This window comes from Rattus rattus, chromosome 6, assembly GCF_011064425.1.
Source record: "Rattus rattus isolate New Zealand chromosome 6, Rrattus_CSIRO_v1, whole genome shotgun sequence".
In the NCBI taxonomy this organism is placed as follows: Eukaryota; Metazoa; Chordata; class Mammalia; order Rodentia; family Muridae; genus Rattus; species Rattus rattus.
The window spans coordinates 33,699,163-33,715,805 of NC_046159.1; the positions used below are offsets into that span (position 1 = coordinate 33,699,163).

The 16,643-nt window shown below is 47.5% G+C and overlaps 1 protein-coding gene across 2 annotated transcripts in view; it reads left to right on the plus strand.

Moving 5' to 3' along the window:
- Positions 1–16,643, plus strand: part of Srgap3 (SLIT-ROBO Rho GTPase activating protein 3) — a 225,403-nt gene that overhangs the window by 101,886 nt on the left and 106,874 nt on the right. For both annotated transcript variants that reach the window (XM_032905978.1, XM_032905979.1), the window contains exon 2: positions 11,338–11,530. In XM_032905978.1, coding sequence (XP_032761869.1) covers positions 11,338–11,530 — 193 coding nt within the window. The remainder of the gene's footprint in view (positions 1–11,337; positions 11,531–16,643) is intronic.

The following is a 16,643-nucleotide window of genomic DNA, read 5'->3' on the forward strand; positions in this document are numbered from 1 at the left end:
GATAAATACCCTCATAAATAAATTTTGGATGGATGTTTATAATGTCTCTGAACCCAGACAAGGGATTATTCCATCTTAAATCATTAATACTATTATTTTAAAAAATCAAATGTGTCTCATCTTCCTATCCCATAAGGACTTTCTGTATTTGTTTGCTGTTGTTTAAAATTTTCAAAATAAGTCTCACCTAGCTCAGGCTGCTCTTAAACTCACTGCGTAGCTGAGAATAAGCTTAACCTCTTGATCTTCCTGATTCCACCCTCCAAACGCTGATTACAGACGTGTACCATCATGCCCAACCAGATTGAGAGCTTCCTGCAGACAGATTGGTCTTGGTTGCATGATTCTGTGTCTGCTCTTTCTCTCTCTTGTGCAGATGTAGCATGCGGCTATTAGATACCTGGTGGTGTGCTCTCTTACCCACTCTCCTCTTAGAGCGTGTGCTGATTATTTGCAGAGACTTTCAAGAGGGCACGATGTCCATTATATAAGTGTCCAAGGCTGCGGTAGTGAGTGCCTACAAATCTGCTGACTTAAAATGCACATTCATTCTCTTCTAGACCTGAAAGCCAGAAACTCAAAATCTATCCTACTAGTGTGTTAGCAGAGCCTGCTCCTACTAGAGGCTCAGGATGAGAATCTCTCCCTTGTCTCTTCTTCTTGCCATTCTTTGGCTTATAGCCTCACCAGGAGTCTGTTTGATGGCTGCATTGCCTTCTTGTGCCAAAACTCCTTCCTCTGTCCAGTAAAGACTGTGCCATGTGTATACCCAGGCTCTTGTGCTACCTTAGGTGAGAGCGAGTGCTTGCCTTTCCCTATTGTTAACTAATGGTGCAGCCAATCAGCGTTAACCGGGGTGAAAGACAAGTACCCAGGATGGCACTTTGTAGGATGATCCACAGAGATACAGTGGCCTTAGTGGCTCACACAAAGGGACAACTCTTCCCTTTCAGCTTGCCCTCTACCTCTCTTTTACCTAACACAGTCTCTGCTTGCTTCCGGCATGTCTTCAACACTTCTTACCCTTGGCAAGCCTCTTTTATCAAAAAAGAAAGTGGATTTGGGGCTACAGTGTCCTAGAGAACTTACTAGCCTTATTTTGTGTTTGCTGCATTTATTTTTACAGCCACCCCCTTTCCCACCAATGGAAATACTAGAGAGCATCCCCTGAGAAAGAAAATGAGCTGGAGATGCAACTCAGAGGCAGAACGTTGCCCCAGTATCTATGAAGTCCTAGGTTTGATTTCTAGTACCGAAACACAGGTTGAAAGAGCAATGACGTAAGCACATGAATTAAGCCAGGTGTGGTGGTGCATGCCTTTAAGCCCAGCACTTGGGAGGCAGGAGGTAAGAGGAGCTCTGTGAGTCCAAGGCCTGCCTGATCCACATGGTGAGTTCTAGGATAGCCAGAGCTACCCAGTGAGAGACCCTGTCTTGAAACCCCTTCCCCACAAATGAAACCAAGCAAGCAAGCAAACAACCCATGAATTAAGTAAATATAGGACAAGTCTTGAAGAGATCACCTGATGACAGCTGTGAGGTCTGTGACAGATCAGAAGCCCCCAGGCTGGCCATCTCCTCTCTGCCTCTTCCACAGAAAGTGAGGCATCCTGAGTCTGAGGCCACAGCTGGATGCTCTCAGCATTAACGACTTCTCATTTTTTTCTCATCTCAATGCATCTGATCCTTTAGGGACCACTGGGCATCAGAGTCCTGAATATTAATCTCCTGTTGAGATTGATCACAGTCAACTTTTACTCAGGGACCCGGGCAGGAGGAGGCCTGGCTTCTCCCTGTCCGTCCTTTGCCTTTCATTGAACATCAGGAAGTCAGGAAACCTGACTTCACGGCAGGGACGGGTGATTATTTGGACACAGCACAGATGTTAGGGGAAACTTTCTCTCCCACCTCATCAGATTTTGATGGCGTCTCTTTGCTGACTGTCTCCTGCTTGCAGGAGCTGCAGAACTGGATCTCTCTGTTTGGATGGTTGTGGGAAGTGGGGGAATCTCCTATTCCCCATCTCCACAGATATATATGAAATGCTAATTCTTGAGTGTGGGGACATTCCTAGGTAATATCTTCATCATCATTACAGAATAATCGTTATTATTTTATAATGCTAGCCCACAGACCATGCTTCCTTTTGGGGTAGGGGTGAGAAGTGGAACAGTAACTGTAGATTATATTACTCAGTGCCTCCCCGACTTATGTGTATCCCACTCCTCAGGAAGCTGCAAGGTTTGTTTCAACAAAGCCTTTGTAGTTCGTAGGCTTCAATGTCTACTTCCCTAAGGAATGATGGAGGTAAGGCCAGACTGATGGGTAGCATGTCTGACAGATATTTGGGGAGCATGTCTGGCACTCGATATAAGACGGGCAGCCCAAAGATTCAAGTGTTAGGTGAAGTTAGGCAAGCCACCTCATGCCTGTGCCTCTTTCTCCTCCTCAAAACAGAGAGCTGTCTCCCAAGGCTGTAGTAGCCCAGATTCATGGAAAATACTGAACTCCACAAATGCCTGTTTTTAATTCCCTCCAGTTTGCAAATGGGAAAACCACAGGCCAGAGATGAACTGGCTTGCTTAAGGTCACAGGACTTGACAGTGTCCCGGCCAAGCTCTGACTGAGTGCAGTCAAGTTTAATGTCAGACTCAGCTTTGGCCACTGTAGCACCCAGTGGCCTATTTATTCAGGCCGGAAAAACAGCCTCATCTTGGGGATGATTCCCTTGGAAGTCTTGGGAGGCCAGCTAAACCCTGGCAGTACCTGGCAGAACCTGTAAATTCTTTGCTCTTTTTTGGACCTCAGTTTTTTTCACCGATGAAATGGTGAGACAGCCATCCCTTCCTCTTCCATGGTCAGAGTAGCAGCGGCTGTTAACCTACCTGACTTGGTGAAGGCTAATGGGCTTCAATGAACATTGACAGGCTTGTTCAGAGGAAGGAGGGGAAAGAGACAATACAAAGTGCTAGCCCTGACAGAGATTCTGAAGGGACCCGCTCACAGAGGGGTACTCTCCTGGTCTCTAGGGCTGCTCCCTGGTGCTCAAAGACAAAGCAGATGCATCTGGGTCCAGGCCTGGGTTGCCAGGGTAACTGCTTCAGCAGCTGCCTGGGACCTTGCAGCTGAGGCCCTTGGCTGCCAGGGATGCCACAGAGCTAGAGGGAATGGTCAGGAGGCTGCCAAAGGAAAGCTGCATCCCCATGTAAGGGATTGGAGAAAGGGTCGTCATGCTCTGAGCATGTACCCTTTGTATTATGTCGAGTCACAGTCCTCTAGGTGCCTGGCATGTTATGTCTAGTCCAATACTGGCCACAACCCTGCAGGACAGGTAGAGTTACCTGCCCTCTACAGTGATTGGACACCCAAGATTTATAGTGTACAACTGGTGAGCATAGGTAATTTTCAGTGACATTGGCTAGATGAATTGACCGGTCACACCTTTTCCTCTGGGGTTGGTAGGAGAGGGCAGAGGACCCTGTCAAGATACTTGGTTGGGCTGGGCAGTGAGGGTCTTCATTAACCTGTTGTTCTGGGAGTTTGTGGAGCCCACTATCTGTTCTTGTCGGAGCATATATGTGCACACATGTGAGTCATGGGACCAATATGTCCCGCCCTTTCTGGGCTTCTGTGCCTATTCAAGGAAATGGGTGTAGTGAGTAAATTCTGTTGAATCTTAAATGAGTGCTCTCCTATCGGTGACATAGTCTACACTATGCTTGCCACAAGCCACATGTGCATCTGAGGGCTTGAGACAGGGGTGCATTGCTGGAAGAACGAACTTCATTTTAATAAAACTTGGGGCCAGGGGATGAGCCAACCGGTAAAGCACTTGCCACCAGAGTTTGGATCTCTAGAACCCGTGTAAAAGCCAGGAAGCTGCCTCCAACTTCACTGTGCAGGAGGTGAAGAGGGGGCACCCCTGGAGTGAGTTAGCTGAGCATATTAGCTGAATGGGGAGCTCTGAGTGCAGTGAGGCATCCTGCCCCAATAAATAAGATGTCGCACAGACAAGGAACGCACCATCCTTGGGTTTTCACATGCACCCATGTGTGTGAACATGCAAAACATACATATGTGCAAAAACAACATAAAATTTAAATAGCTCCCCATAGCTATTGCCGACTGAGTTGGGTGGTGTGGTGCTAACCGACCCAGGGGACTTCTCTGAGGTGTTTTCTTGCAACAGTACAGGGCTGGCTGTATGTTTCACTTCACAAAGGAAACCTGTTCCAGCTCGAAGCTGACTAAGTGAGCGGGTGACCCCAAAGCCTGCTTTGCTGTCCCACAGAGCTGAGGACCTCAAGAGGGCCTGTCCTCAAAGTCAGAATGTGTTGTGATGGACTGGCCCAGGTATACCTCAGTGACAGGAGTGTAGTGTGGAGACAGGAAGTGAGGCATCATCTCTGGAAGGGAAAGCAGTAAGGACCTCCCCTGGGGATACACCCTGATCCTATCTGTCCCTTAATCCCTATGAGCCGTGTTCTGGGCAAATCTTTTCTCCTAAGTCTTAGCTGATTCATCTGTAGAATGAGGTAGGAATACTAACAGCCCACAGTATCATGACGACCAAGAGAGGTGAACATGGATGTGAGACCCACCCACACACGTCCTGTCTGGCTCTGGGCAATGGAGACTGGGTACAGGGCACAGGATCATGCTTTTTTGGGAGGTTCAAACCATGAAAGGCCTTTCGGTGCCAGGGCTTTCAGGATGACCCCTTCATCCTCAAGACCAGGCTCACTGGGCAGATCAGGTGGGGGCCGGGAGCTGCATATAAAACTGCCCTTTGAGCTGGTATTCTGGTACCTGTTCATGACTCAGAGGGTATCTGCAGGCTCAGGCTGAGGCCTGCAGGGAAGCTGAAAGGCTTCCCCTGCCAGACTTGTTCACCAGAGCTCAGCCTGGCATCGAGTTCTGGGTGGGGCTACTGTGTTCTTCTTCTTTCTTATGGAAAATTTCAACCAGTAGCAAGAGTAAGTAAAGCAAGGACTATCGCATGCCCTCCCACATCAGCCACAACGATAAGCTTCTAGGGTTAGCTCAGTTAGGGCCAGCTCCGCTTGACTTAAAACATCCATGCTCTATCCCCTGGCCCCCGCTCAGGGTTATGATGATATGATAAAGACTGTCTAAGCAGCTGTGGTGTGTGTGTGTGTGTGTGTGTGTGTATGTACCTTGCAGTTTACTTCTCTCCTGTGACCATGTAGGTTCTAAGGATTGAACTCAGGTTGTCAGGCTTGGCGGCAAGCCCCTTTGCTCTCTGAGACCTCTCCTAGTCCTGGCTTGGTATTTTTGTACTAGAGTTTACGGGACTAAAAATAGGATGAGAACATTTTCTTTTGCAGAAAATGGCTACAGCTGGAGATGACCACGTTAAACATTTATAAATTCGACTTTTATTTTTCTACCGAATAATATAGTTCTTTGGGGCTGGAGAGGTGGCTCAGTGGTTCAGAGCCTTTGCTGCTCTTGTGGAGGACCCAGGTTCTGCTACCAACACCATACAGGGGCTCACAACCAACTGTAGTCTAATTCCCAGGGATCCATTACTTTCTTCTGACTTCTGCGGGCAGGCAGCAGGCATGCATGTGGTATACATACATAAAAACAGGCAAACATACATATGAGAGAACTTTACCCCAAAATTTGAGAAAACTGAGATTCCCTTTTTCTCCTTATAAACCTAAAAAAAAATCTCAAAAATTGATTTTTTTTCTTTTTCTGGTTTTTGGATGTTTTTGTTTTGTTTTGCTTTGTTTTGTTTTTTTGTTTGTTTTGGCAGCGTTTCACCATGTAGTCCTGGCTGGGCTGGAACTTGCTACACAGATCAAGCTGGCTTCAAATTCATAGAGGTCTGCCTGCCTTTGTTTTCTAAGTGCTAGGATCAAAGATGTGCACTGTCTCGAATCACTTTTTTCTTTTAAAAGGTATTTTGCCCGGATGACTTGGAGATGCATGTTTATTCAAACACATTCCTTCAGATGTTTGTGATGGCTTTTTCATAGTTGCCCACAGTAGGAAGCCCTCGACGTGGCCTTCAGTAAATAAGCAAATAAACAGAACACAGAACAGTCACCTGCATATTGGAATATCATTCTATGATAAAAGAACTGAACTGCCAAGCTACAAAATGATACGGGAACCTTGTAAATGTGTTGCTGAGAGGCAGAGCTGGTCAGGAGGACTGCCTGCTGACAGAGTCAAGCTCTAAACATTCTGGGGAATGTAAGACTGGGGAGGCAGGAAAACACAGGGGTGCCGAGGGGACAGGATGGGCACAGGAAGGGGGACAGAAAGGGTGATGACTAGGCAAACCACAGGGGACTCTGAGGTCCATGAAACTGTGCTGTGTGGCGTGATACTGGTGACCCCTGTCAATTACAGCCTCGTCTGAACCTTCAGAAGACAGAGCACCGAGAGAGAGCCCCAAAGTAAAATATGGGCTCAAAGGGAGAGTGTATCTGGGCTAGTTCTTCTGTGGTAACAAGTGGAGTGGGCTAGTGAAAATATCAGTGAGGAGAGAAACTGTGCATGGGGTGGGGAGAGAGGAGCTCTCTGCTCCTTCTGTTCAGGCTTTGGGCAAACTTAAATTTACCCCAGTGTTGTTTATTCATTAAGAGAAACAAGAATTCCTAATCCCATGGATCTTCTGCTTGGGAGGCTGTGGCTATGACGTGGTGCCTGGTTATTGCTGTGGGTGACAGCTTTGGTGAGCTGGAGCATGTCTAGGTAGGGAAGCTGTGGACTGTTACGTACTGAATGCCAGAGGCATGGCGTTTACCCTCTAAGCAATGGGGCCACTGCAAAGTCTATCAGGAGAGTCTGGAGATGAATGCTTCCTGAGAGCCAGGCTGTAGGATTAGTCTTGCCTCTTCCCTAAGCTCATGTCCCTGACTAGAAACCTGCCCGAGTAGTTACCAAGGTCAAAGCCTATTCCAGCTCTCCCCCTGCCTCACCCCCTTTGTTATTCTGCCTCACTGTGCCATGCTGTGGTTGGACGCCTTCCCCCAGGGGGTATAGAGGGACATCTACTGCACAAGGCTGTGCCTGGGGAACAGTTCCATTTGATTTAACTTGATTTTTCCCTCTTTGAAATCTTCAAGGAGAAAAGCTAAGGCCTAGCCTGCTCCTAGCAGCCTTGTGGAGGGGACACAGAAATCAGGAGACTGCGAACCAACTGCCCCCCCCCCCAAGGTGACTGAGCAGGGACGGGCTGCAGAGGAGAATTGGAGGGTGGTCTCTGATTACTAGACACCTTGACTTCCGGTTAGCCAGACGCAGAAGGTTCCCTGTGCGCTGTGCTTTGGAGGCTCCAGCTGGCTGTGTGCGCTGGGGGGAGGTGCCTCTGCCCCTTCCAGACTGTCTCCTGTCATTACAGTGTGATTTATGAGCTTTTCCTCTAAAACATGAGAATGCTGGCAAACCGACTCTGCCCTGCAGCCGTTCTAATAAGGGGCATCTTGTTATGCAGACGACCTTTGGGGGGAAGATGGGGGACTTAGAAATGGGCTGCCCTTTGTTTTGTTTTAACCTGAAAACCACCAAGCTCTTAGTGGATTCCAGTCTATTGTGGTATGTCCAAGGCTGTATTGTCACCTTCTGAGGGACATGAGTTTGATTCCTAGCTTGGCTTTGCTGTTAGGACGGGCTATGGTGTTCTCTGAGCTACCACCCCATCACTTACAGGGGTGAAGTTGGGGATGCCAGCAGTTATCCTTCTTCTAGGGATGCCCGGTGGCTTACATGAGAGAAACACATACAGAGCACAAACCCTTGAAACGATAGCATCATCGAGATGATTCTAACAGCGAAGGGTCGGAAAGTTGGTAGGGGAATATGTAAAAGAGATTTTCGCGGCTACGTGTTGATACAGCATCTGAGTCTCATGTGAGCGACAGCATTTCATCCATTTATACACATGGGCCTATGTACATGCCTGTGCAGCTGATGACAGTTCATAGAGCGTCATGTGACCTTTACCAAGCCTCTGAGCTTAGTCTACACAAAGCCTCTGCTCATCCTCTGCTGAAACCAATGGTGAGCAAGAGCCACAGTCTATGTGTATGTGTGTAAAACCTGATAGTAGTGAGAGCCATACCAAGTGTGTATACATGTGTATATGTGTATGTATATGTGGGGCATGTGTATATATGTGTACATGTATATGTGTATGCATGTGGTACATGTGTGTGCATGTATTTATGTATGTGTGTAGTGTGTATGCATGTGGTGTGTGCATGTATGTAAATGTGACATGTGTGTATGTGTATATATGTGTGTGTACATGCATATGTGACTTTTGCCTCAATGTGTCTGGTATGTGGGGTTGGTGAATAGTGGTTAACTAACTGCTATATGGCATGCTGCATATATGGCATGCGCTATGGTCCTGTGAATGAACTCTGTTTATCTGTGTGTCCATGAGCATTGTGTGTTTGTATGTGTACCTGTGTGTCACATGAGATGCTCACATCCAGGGGCTCTGTGGGCGGCACATAGAAAGGCCATAAGCATCAATAGCGATTTGCTGGACAGGTGCGGCTGGCCCAGTGGACCTGTTTTGTGCTGAGAATCCATACTCAGAGCTTGGATTTCATTTGTGGAGACCTCACACGGGGCTTGCAGGAATGGTAACAACCCTTATCCAAAACCAGTCTTGGCAGTCTGTGCTTCCAGGAGTCCCAGGGTGCTCTGGGGATGGTGGTGGAGGCAGTGGGTGTGCCAGGCCTTCTGGAAGGAGACCGTCCTGCCAGGGCTACAGAGCAGCAGTGTTGGCCTCCTGCTGTCTACCCTCAGGATGAACCCAAAAGCCTCTGCTGTTCCACAGTTTTAGTTGACATATAAAATGTTTCTGTCTAAATGTAAGTAGTTAACGGAGGATATATTTCTGCCATGTTTTAAATATTAACATTTTAGAATAACATTACACCATTCTCTTCAAAGTAGAGCAAACTAAAGCTCAGTAACATTGCGATTTTAAAAAGTCGTCTTTTCACGAACTCTTACATAATCTAGAAGAATGCACAGATGGGGCCCAGCTCCATCCATCTGACCCATGTACTGCTCGGATCAAGGTGTGTGAGCATGCTCAGACTCCAGATGACAACCTTGTGTTCCTCTGGGTCAGCATCCCTCTAAAGGTGACTCTAACACTGTGAACCACCTTCCCTGGTCTCAGTTCTCCTGGATGATTCAATGAACACGAGGTCCTCACATTTCAAGCCTATGCTGGATGCAGCCCATATTTTCTCACCGCGTAGCATCCCCTTGGAGAGTACCTTACTTGGGAACACTGCTTCCATTCTTACTGAACTTTGGAGTTACTTCTAATGCTTCCTTATAAAGCTCTGATTCTAGAACATAGTTTTAGGTGGACATAAGCACTGACATTTTGGGGTATTTATCATGGAATGGAATTGTCAGGACATAGGAGGAATTCTTCAGTATGTCAGTATTCTCAATTGTCCATCAAGAGAACCTAAAACCCTTTATGTCTGAGTCCATAATTCCCTTCGATTTCCTTCACAGAATTTTATCTTAATATTGTTAAAACTTATGTTGATGATTATATTTCTTTTTAACCTATATATAAATTGAACTAACATTTAGACTTTTGAGGTTATATTTTATTTATTTACTTACTATTTATTTATTTGAGTGCAGAGGGTTTTGTGGTCCTTTGAGTCTAGGAAAGTTCTCTCTGTCTCTCTGTCTCTGTCTCTCTGTCTCTCTGTGTCTCTGTCTCTGTCTGTCTGTCTGTCTGTCTCTCTCTCTCTTTCTCTCTCTCTCTCTTTCTCTCTCTCATTTGATTTTCAAGACAGTTTCTTTGTGTAGCCTGGGCTGTCCTGGAACTCACTTTGTAGACCAAGCTGGTCTTGAACTCACAGAGATCTGTCTCTTCTGCCTTCCAAATGCTGGGATAAAAGGCATTAGCCACCAGGCCTGGCCTGAGGAAGGTTTCCTAACACCAATATTTAAAATTGTTCCTTTTGGGACACCCAGACAGTTTTGCCGTTTTGGGTGCTTCTATCATAGTTATCATAGTTAGAGTCTGAATGAATGCAGCCTTAGTTTTTCTTTAGGAAATTAAGAACGGGACCATTGTGAGGAGTGAAGTGGGAAAGGTGTGGCATTGTTAGGCTGAACTGGGGTGCCTAGGGGTGGGCATAAGGCTATCATGTGGACTCTTCTATACTTCTGTCTGCAGACCCTTTGAGAACTCTTGTTATATCCCCAGTAGGTCTGTGTAAGTTTGCAACCCCCCTTTTGATGATGATGGTGATGATGTTGATGGTGATGATGATGTTGATGATGATGGAAGGGGATGCTGTGCCATTCAAGGATGAGTTTGAGTGAATTGAAAAATTCATGGAGTATAGAAGGGGAACCCTGAACATCAAGTCCATGCTAAAGAGTTGGATGTAACCCCTAGGCAGAAGGGAGCCTGGGGCATTTTTGAGAAGGTTGTCAGTGAAGTGCAAGTTGAGCCACTTGCAGAGCTGAATCTGTTGAGGACACAGAAAGGGGTTGCTGCATCTGAATGGTGGCAGCGACAGTATAGGACTTGACAAAATGATGGGCTGTGACTTGTGGGATATGAGGTCACATTAAGGTTGTTAAGGGTCATAAGGACTCCGGTGAGATTTTTTTTTTAGCTTGATCCCCAGCTTTTGAATGGTCCTCTGGCTTCCCAAACTGAGCTGGATCAGTCAGTACTTCCCCAAGTGTGGAGGATGCTCTTTTAGTGGTACTTGGGATGTTTACACATGGAGCTTAGAGTAATGGAGAACAGAACAGACGTGACCCTGGGGAATGCTGGAACTCCAGATGCGTTCTGATGCCCTGAGGGTCCTGCCTGCACTAGGTGAGAAAAACCCAACCCGCTCCCTGAGCCATGAAGAACAAGCCTCTTGGGCAAGGCCTTTGGCCCTTTGGCAAACCCTAGTTGTAACATGTAAATAGGATTTAAAAACTGTTGTTTTCATAGAACTTATTTCTGATATCCCAGGCTTTTTCTGAGCCCCCTCCCCCTTTTCTGGAGCTTAGTATACAGCCTTTTAGTCTAAGCAAACTGATTACACTGAGAAAAGTTAGTCAATCCTCCCATCACGTGGAGTAACAATGTAGCCAGTGGCCTGAGCAGTAGTCAGAAACATCAGCCGCAACTTGGGGTGACTCAAGTCTGGGAAACGGTAGGTTAGACTGTATAGGAGAAAGGGGCCTGTGCCAAACCTCAGCCTAGCAAAACTGGGGCTCCGGCTGGGGGCTCTGAGGGGTATGGGTCCACTGCTGTCTCCAGCCATCGCCTGATGTTCAGTTCCTTGCCTCCCGCAGAGATCCGCACGCAGCTGGTGGAGCAGTTCAAATGCCTGGAGCAGCAGTCAGAGTCGCGGCTGCAGCTGCTGCAAGACTTGCAGGAGTTCTTCCGCAGGAAAGCTGAGATCGAGCTGGAGTATTCCCGCAGCCTGGAGAAGCTGGCCGAGCGCTTCTCCTCCAAGATTCGAAGCTCCCGGGAGCACCAGTTCAAGTGAGAAATTGGCTGCGGGTCCTGGGATGGGAGGTGGCGCCGGGCGGGAGGGTTGCTGGCAGACGCAATTGGCCAAACAAGGAGGTCAAAACTGGAGGAGGAAGCCAGGACTGGACCTTGACCTGCAAGGTCCTGCGAAGTCCTGCAAAGGTTCTGCAACTTCCTCTTGCCTCCAGGAGCTAGTTGTTCTCATGCAACAAGTAAAGGTAGAGATGACTTCCATGCAGAAGGGTGCTGTAGACAGTAGATTAGTGAGTTTGAGTTGCACTCATTTATGCCCAGCTTAGATCAGTACCTCCTTCCCGCACATCCTGGCTTTATCTAGTTGGGTTTTACTTGGGTACCAGCTTGCCCTCTATGTCCTTAGAATGTCTTCTCATGGACCTAGTCCACAGATCATTCCTCTTCTTTGCTGGTCTGGAGGACGTCAGTACTTAAACACATCCCTATCTTACTATTTAGAGCACAGAAGCCCTCCTACCTAGCTGCACACGCCCTGAGCTCCCAGTCCCAAGGCTCTCTGTCTGACCTGGCAGGTTGGAAGACCTCTGGTTACACTCTGAGTTGTTGCTAGAGCGGTCCACAGGGGTGTGCACAGTGGTGGGTCTCATCACTTGCCCATGCTTCCTCTTGACTTAAAAGCAGCTCCCCTCACACCTTAAGTGTGAGCATGGGGGAGAGGGAAGAGGGCAGACCTCGAGGATACAGGGATCTCTTATTCCCTCACCTTGTCTGTAATGAGCCCTACTAGCCCCTCATGGGTTCATTAACTCAGTCACCAGATGGATGGGAGCCCCAGCTGGCAATCGGGCCAAGTGGGCTTCTTGTCACACTATGAAAGTCTAATTAGGGGTCACCCAGGCCAGTGCAGCTGGGGTAGATCCTTGACATGATGCTAATGTGATGGGCCCGCCTTGACGGCTTTTGGAAGTTGAGTTTTCTGTCCAGGCTGACACACCTTTGGCCCCCGGGTGCCACTTCTATTCATGGGGTCTGTGCTACGCTCTGGTCCTTCAGCCTGGATGTCTCAGGAAGCCAATCTGTCCCACAGCTTCTTCCCTTAAGGATGCCCAAGCTGCCAGGTTGCTTCTCAGGGCTGGAGGAGAGCCCTGGGGCTTGTTATACTGTCACTGCAGGAAGCCTAGCTGGGGGCAGAGATTGGATGCTGTAAACAGGACCGAGGAAGGAGGGGAGAGTGGAATTTTTAAATTCTTGGCTTGTGCAGTTCACTTGAGAGAATTGGTTCAGAGATTTGCTGAAGGTAGCACTGGTTAGGGACAGACTGGGGACAGGACCTCACATCCCCCAACTCTAGGTCAGGGAGTTTCCTTTTGTGCTATGGACCACTTGTCCCTAAGGCCCAGGCTTTTCCCAATCTGCCTGGGCTTTGGGGATGTTTACAGCTGTGGAAGGGGCTAAATTTAGGGCCAGATTAGCTGGGGCAAGTTCTGTGTGGCCCTTGATTTAAAGAAAGGCCTAGGGGCTGTGATGGTGGCTTAAAAGGTTAAGGGGGCTTGCTGCCAAGCCTGTCAACTTGACATTGATTCCCAGAGTCCGTATGGTAGAAGGAGAGAACTAACCTCTCACGAGTTGTTCTCTCACCATCACAGTGCTGATGCTGGCTCTCAGGTCTCTTCTGGGGATGGTTGAACATTTGTAGAGTAGGGGTGGTTCCAGATTGTCATCCTTCAGTGACGTGAGATGGGAACGATTTAAAATGGGAGCGATGCAGAGCTAGTCCCCTGGGCTGAGACTTTGGTCTTTCCCTTGTGGATAGCACTGGGTTTCAAAGACTGAAATGACATGGTGGGTGGCTGGAAAGTGAAGTTTCTAGCACCCAGTAGAAGGCTTGAGCCATGGTTGGTACAAATGTTGATTGAATATTAGTCCAATGGTAGTTAGAGTTGCTGTAGAGGGGAGTGTGCCATTCACACACTGAGACTGATGAAACCATTTGGTGTTGCATTGCTGTGAGGACAGTGTGAACTTGACTTCTATCTGGAGAATGGGGACCACCAAAGGGATAGTGTATAGGGAAGGCCACATAGAGGCTAGTCCAAAATGCCTCACCCAGCCTTTGCATCAGAAGCTCTGGGGCTTCAGCAAGCCTTTCTGGGGGTTCTGGTGACCAGAAACTTTGATGGTTTTCTAGATGACAAAAAGTTTTCAGTCTTCCCATAGGCTGCACTGGCCTTCCTTGTCACCAGCATAGAAATCACGGTATTACCCTTTCTGGAGCAGGCCTTGGGGAGCCTGGCTTTTCTTTTTATGGCCTGGAAACAGGAGCATACCCAAGCAGGAAGATGCCATGGAGGGTAGTATATAGGGGCCTGACCCTGCTTCTCAGGTAGATGGGTGGCCTGGTCCAAACAAGTTGTCTAGGTCTGGAGAGACAGAGAATTTCTGTAACCAAGACCTTTCTTCCCTAAGAGATGCATATTCTAAAATACCAATACTTTGAGATATTTGGTGGGGGAAAGAGAGAAGAAGAAGGAGGAGGAGTAGGAGAAGGAGGAAGAAGAGTAGGAGAAGGAGGAGGAAGAAGAGGAAGAAGAGGAGGAAGAGTAGGAGAAGGAGGAAGAAGAGGAGGAAGAGGAGAAGGAGGAGTCGGAGAATGAGGAGGAGAAGAAGAAGAGGAGGAGGAGGGAGGAGGAGGAGAAGAAAGAAAGAAAGAGGAAGAAAGAAAGAAAGAAAGAAAGAAAGAGAAAGAAAGAAAGAAAGAAAGAAAGAAAGAAAGAGGAAGAAAGAAAGAAAGAAAGAAAGAAAGAAAGAAAGAAAGAAAGAGGAAGAAAGAAAGAAGAAAAAGAAATTCCGTATTTGGGAATCACTAACATTTCTGGAAACTCAGAGAATTACACACTCTGACTCTTGGGGGCCAGAAGTAAAGGCATACACCGCCATGCTCAGTGTGCCAGCACAGTGTGTGGAAGACTGAGTGAGAGGTTTGTGCTAAGTAAGCCTGTTGTCTTCCATCTGAAAGCTATCTGGCAATAGACTTTCCCCTCCCCAAGGTAAGTAGTTATACTTTACAAACTAGCTTTCCACAGATCCCTGTTGCAAAGCTCTGCTGTGCACCCACTCCAAAGTGTAATGGCGTTCTTCTCCAACAGTGCTCTGCATTTGGGGCCCCTTTTATTCCTATTCCTTTGAGTTCCTGTAGTGTTTGCCCTTCAGGGGGAATATGACTCATGACAGTCCCCTGCCCAGGGTTAAGTGATGCTGTGGATCACAGAGAAAGAAAGCAGGAAATTATGTTCAAACACACTAGAAATATTTGGGGGAAAAGCCAGAGTTTGGGAAGAGCTGGGCGGTGCTTGGCTAGATACCGAATACTATTTACTATTCTATGGAGATCTTCAGTGCCAGAACAGTTCGGAGTGTCTTCCAGCTTCACAAAGCAGAGAGAGAGAGAGAGAGAGAGAGAGAGAGAGAGAGAGAGAGAGAGAGAGAGAGAGAGAGAGGGAGGACCCCAGAGAACAGCTGACTTCATTTCCAGGAAAGTGCTTTTTTTTTTAAAAAAGATTTATTCATTTATTATATATAAGTACACTGTAGCTGTCTTCAGATACACCAGAAGAGGGTATCAGAGGGTATCTCTTTACAGATGGTTGTGAGCCACCATGTGGTTGCTGGGAATTGAACTCAGGACCTCTGGAAGAGCAGTCGGTGCTCTTAACCGCTGAGCCATCTCTCCAGCCCAGGAAAGTGCTTTTTATTGGGGAAAAGGTGCCATGGTGTGCACAGCTGCAGTGTGTCTCTAAACGATAGTGTAATTGAGATTTAGCCTTCCGGGTTATTGCTTGACAGGGAAGCAGTGTTGCAATGTGTCATTTGAGACTGGCGTGTAGAGGAGGTGAAGAGGTCTGGGGAGAAGGGGTGAGGAAGCCCTCAGGACAGACTTGTATCTCTATTGATCATTATGACTGCTCAGTGGTCAGAATCATAGCACTAACCTGTTCCAGGTTCCCCAATTCCTACCTTTCCAGGTGAACAGTGGCCATCTTATGCCAGCTACATGATAGATGTTGTGACATGAGGGACAGATAATTCTTTATTTTCCTAGTTGAAGCAAATAAGGTTTAGGGAAATTAATTTGCCAAGGACACATCTGTAGTTGCAGGTAGCACAGGCAGGATTCGGATCCTGATTTATCAACTCTGGCTGGGCTGCCACATGGCAGACCCATTCCCTCAGCTCTCTGCCTGGGTTAGTGCTTTCTTGGAGTCACCTATCTAACCAGACCTGTGTGGGCATCAGGGGTCTGCGGAAGGCTCTTGTGGAAAGCCTCTGTTCGGGCTTGGCTGGCTGTGGGTCTCGCAGAGCTCAGGTCAGATTTTTAAGGAACCATACAGTTTGTAGATCTGGCCTACCACCTTCATCCCACTAGGCACTTGAAAGCAAGGGGGGCATTTCTCATCACTCTGTCTCTTTGTGGTTATCTCTGCCTTCATGTCTTGATGTCTCTCCACTGTCATAACGCATGCAGGATGGAAGGCTCACTGGCTCTCCCTGAGCCATAACTTAATCTCTGTTAGCCTTGTGAAGACAGCCTCCTTGATGCTCCTGCACTAGTAACACTTCTGTAATCGTTCAACAAACCTCAGGCTTCAGCACCAGCCCAAGAATACATAGTGCTGTTTGTTTCCCTTATAATTACCTTTCTCGGTTACCTTCTATTTATGGCAAGCATTGACAAAAAGAAAACCATGACTAGGGAAAGTTCTTCATAAAATACCTTCAGAAAAAGACGGCAGTGGGGAGATGGCTCTGTGGGTAAGAATGTTCTCTGTTCCCAAATGAAGATCTGAGCTCAAATCTCAAAACCCAAGTAAAAGCCAGCTGCAGTTGCACTTGTGTGTAGCAGCTATGGTGAGGGTGGAGGCCAGGGGGTCACTGGGGCTGCTTGCTGACCTAGCTCTAGGCTCAGTGAGAGACCTTGCCTCGGGAATAATGTGTAGAGAGAAAGAGAGGAGTCCTGCTGTGTGTGGGTATGCACACATGCACATGTACACACACACACACACACACACACACACACACACACGCAAGCACACACATGCACACATGAAAGCACACATATACACACACGAAAGCACACACACACTACACCATG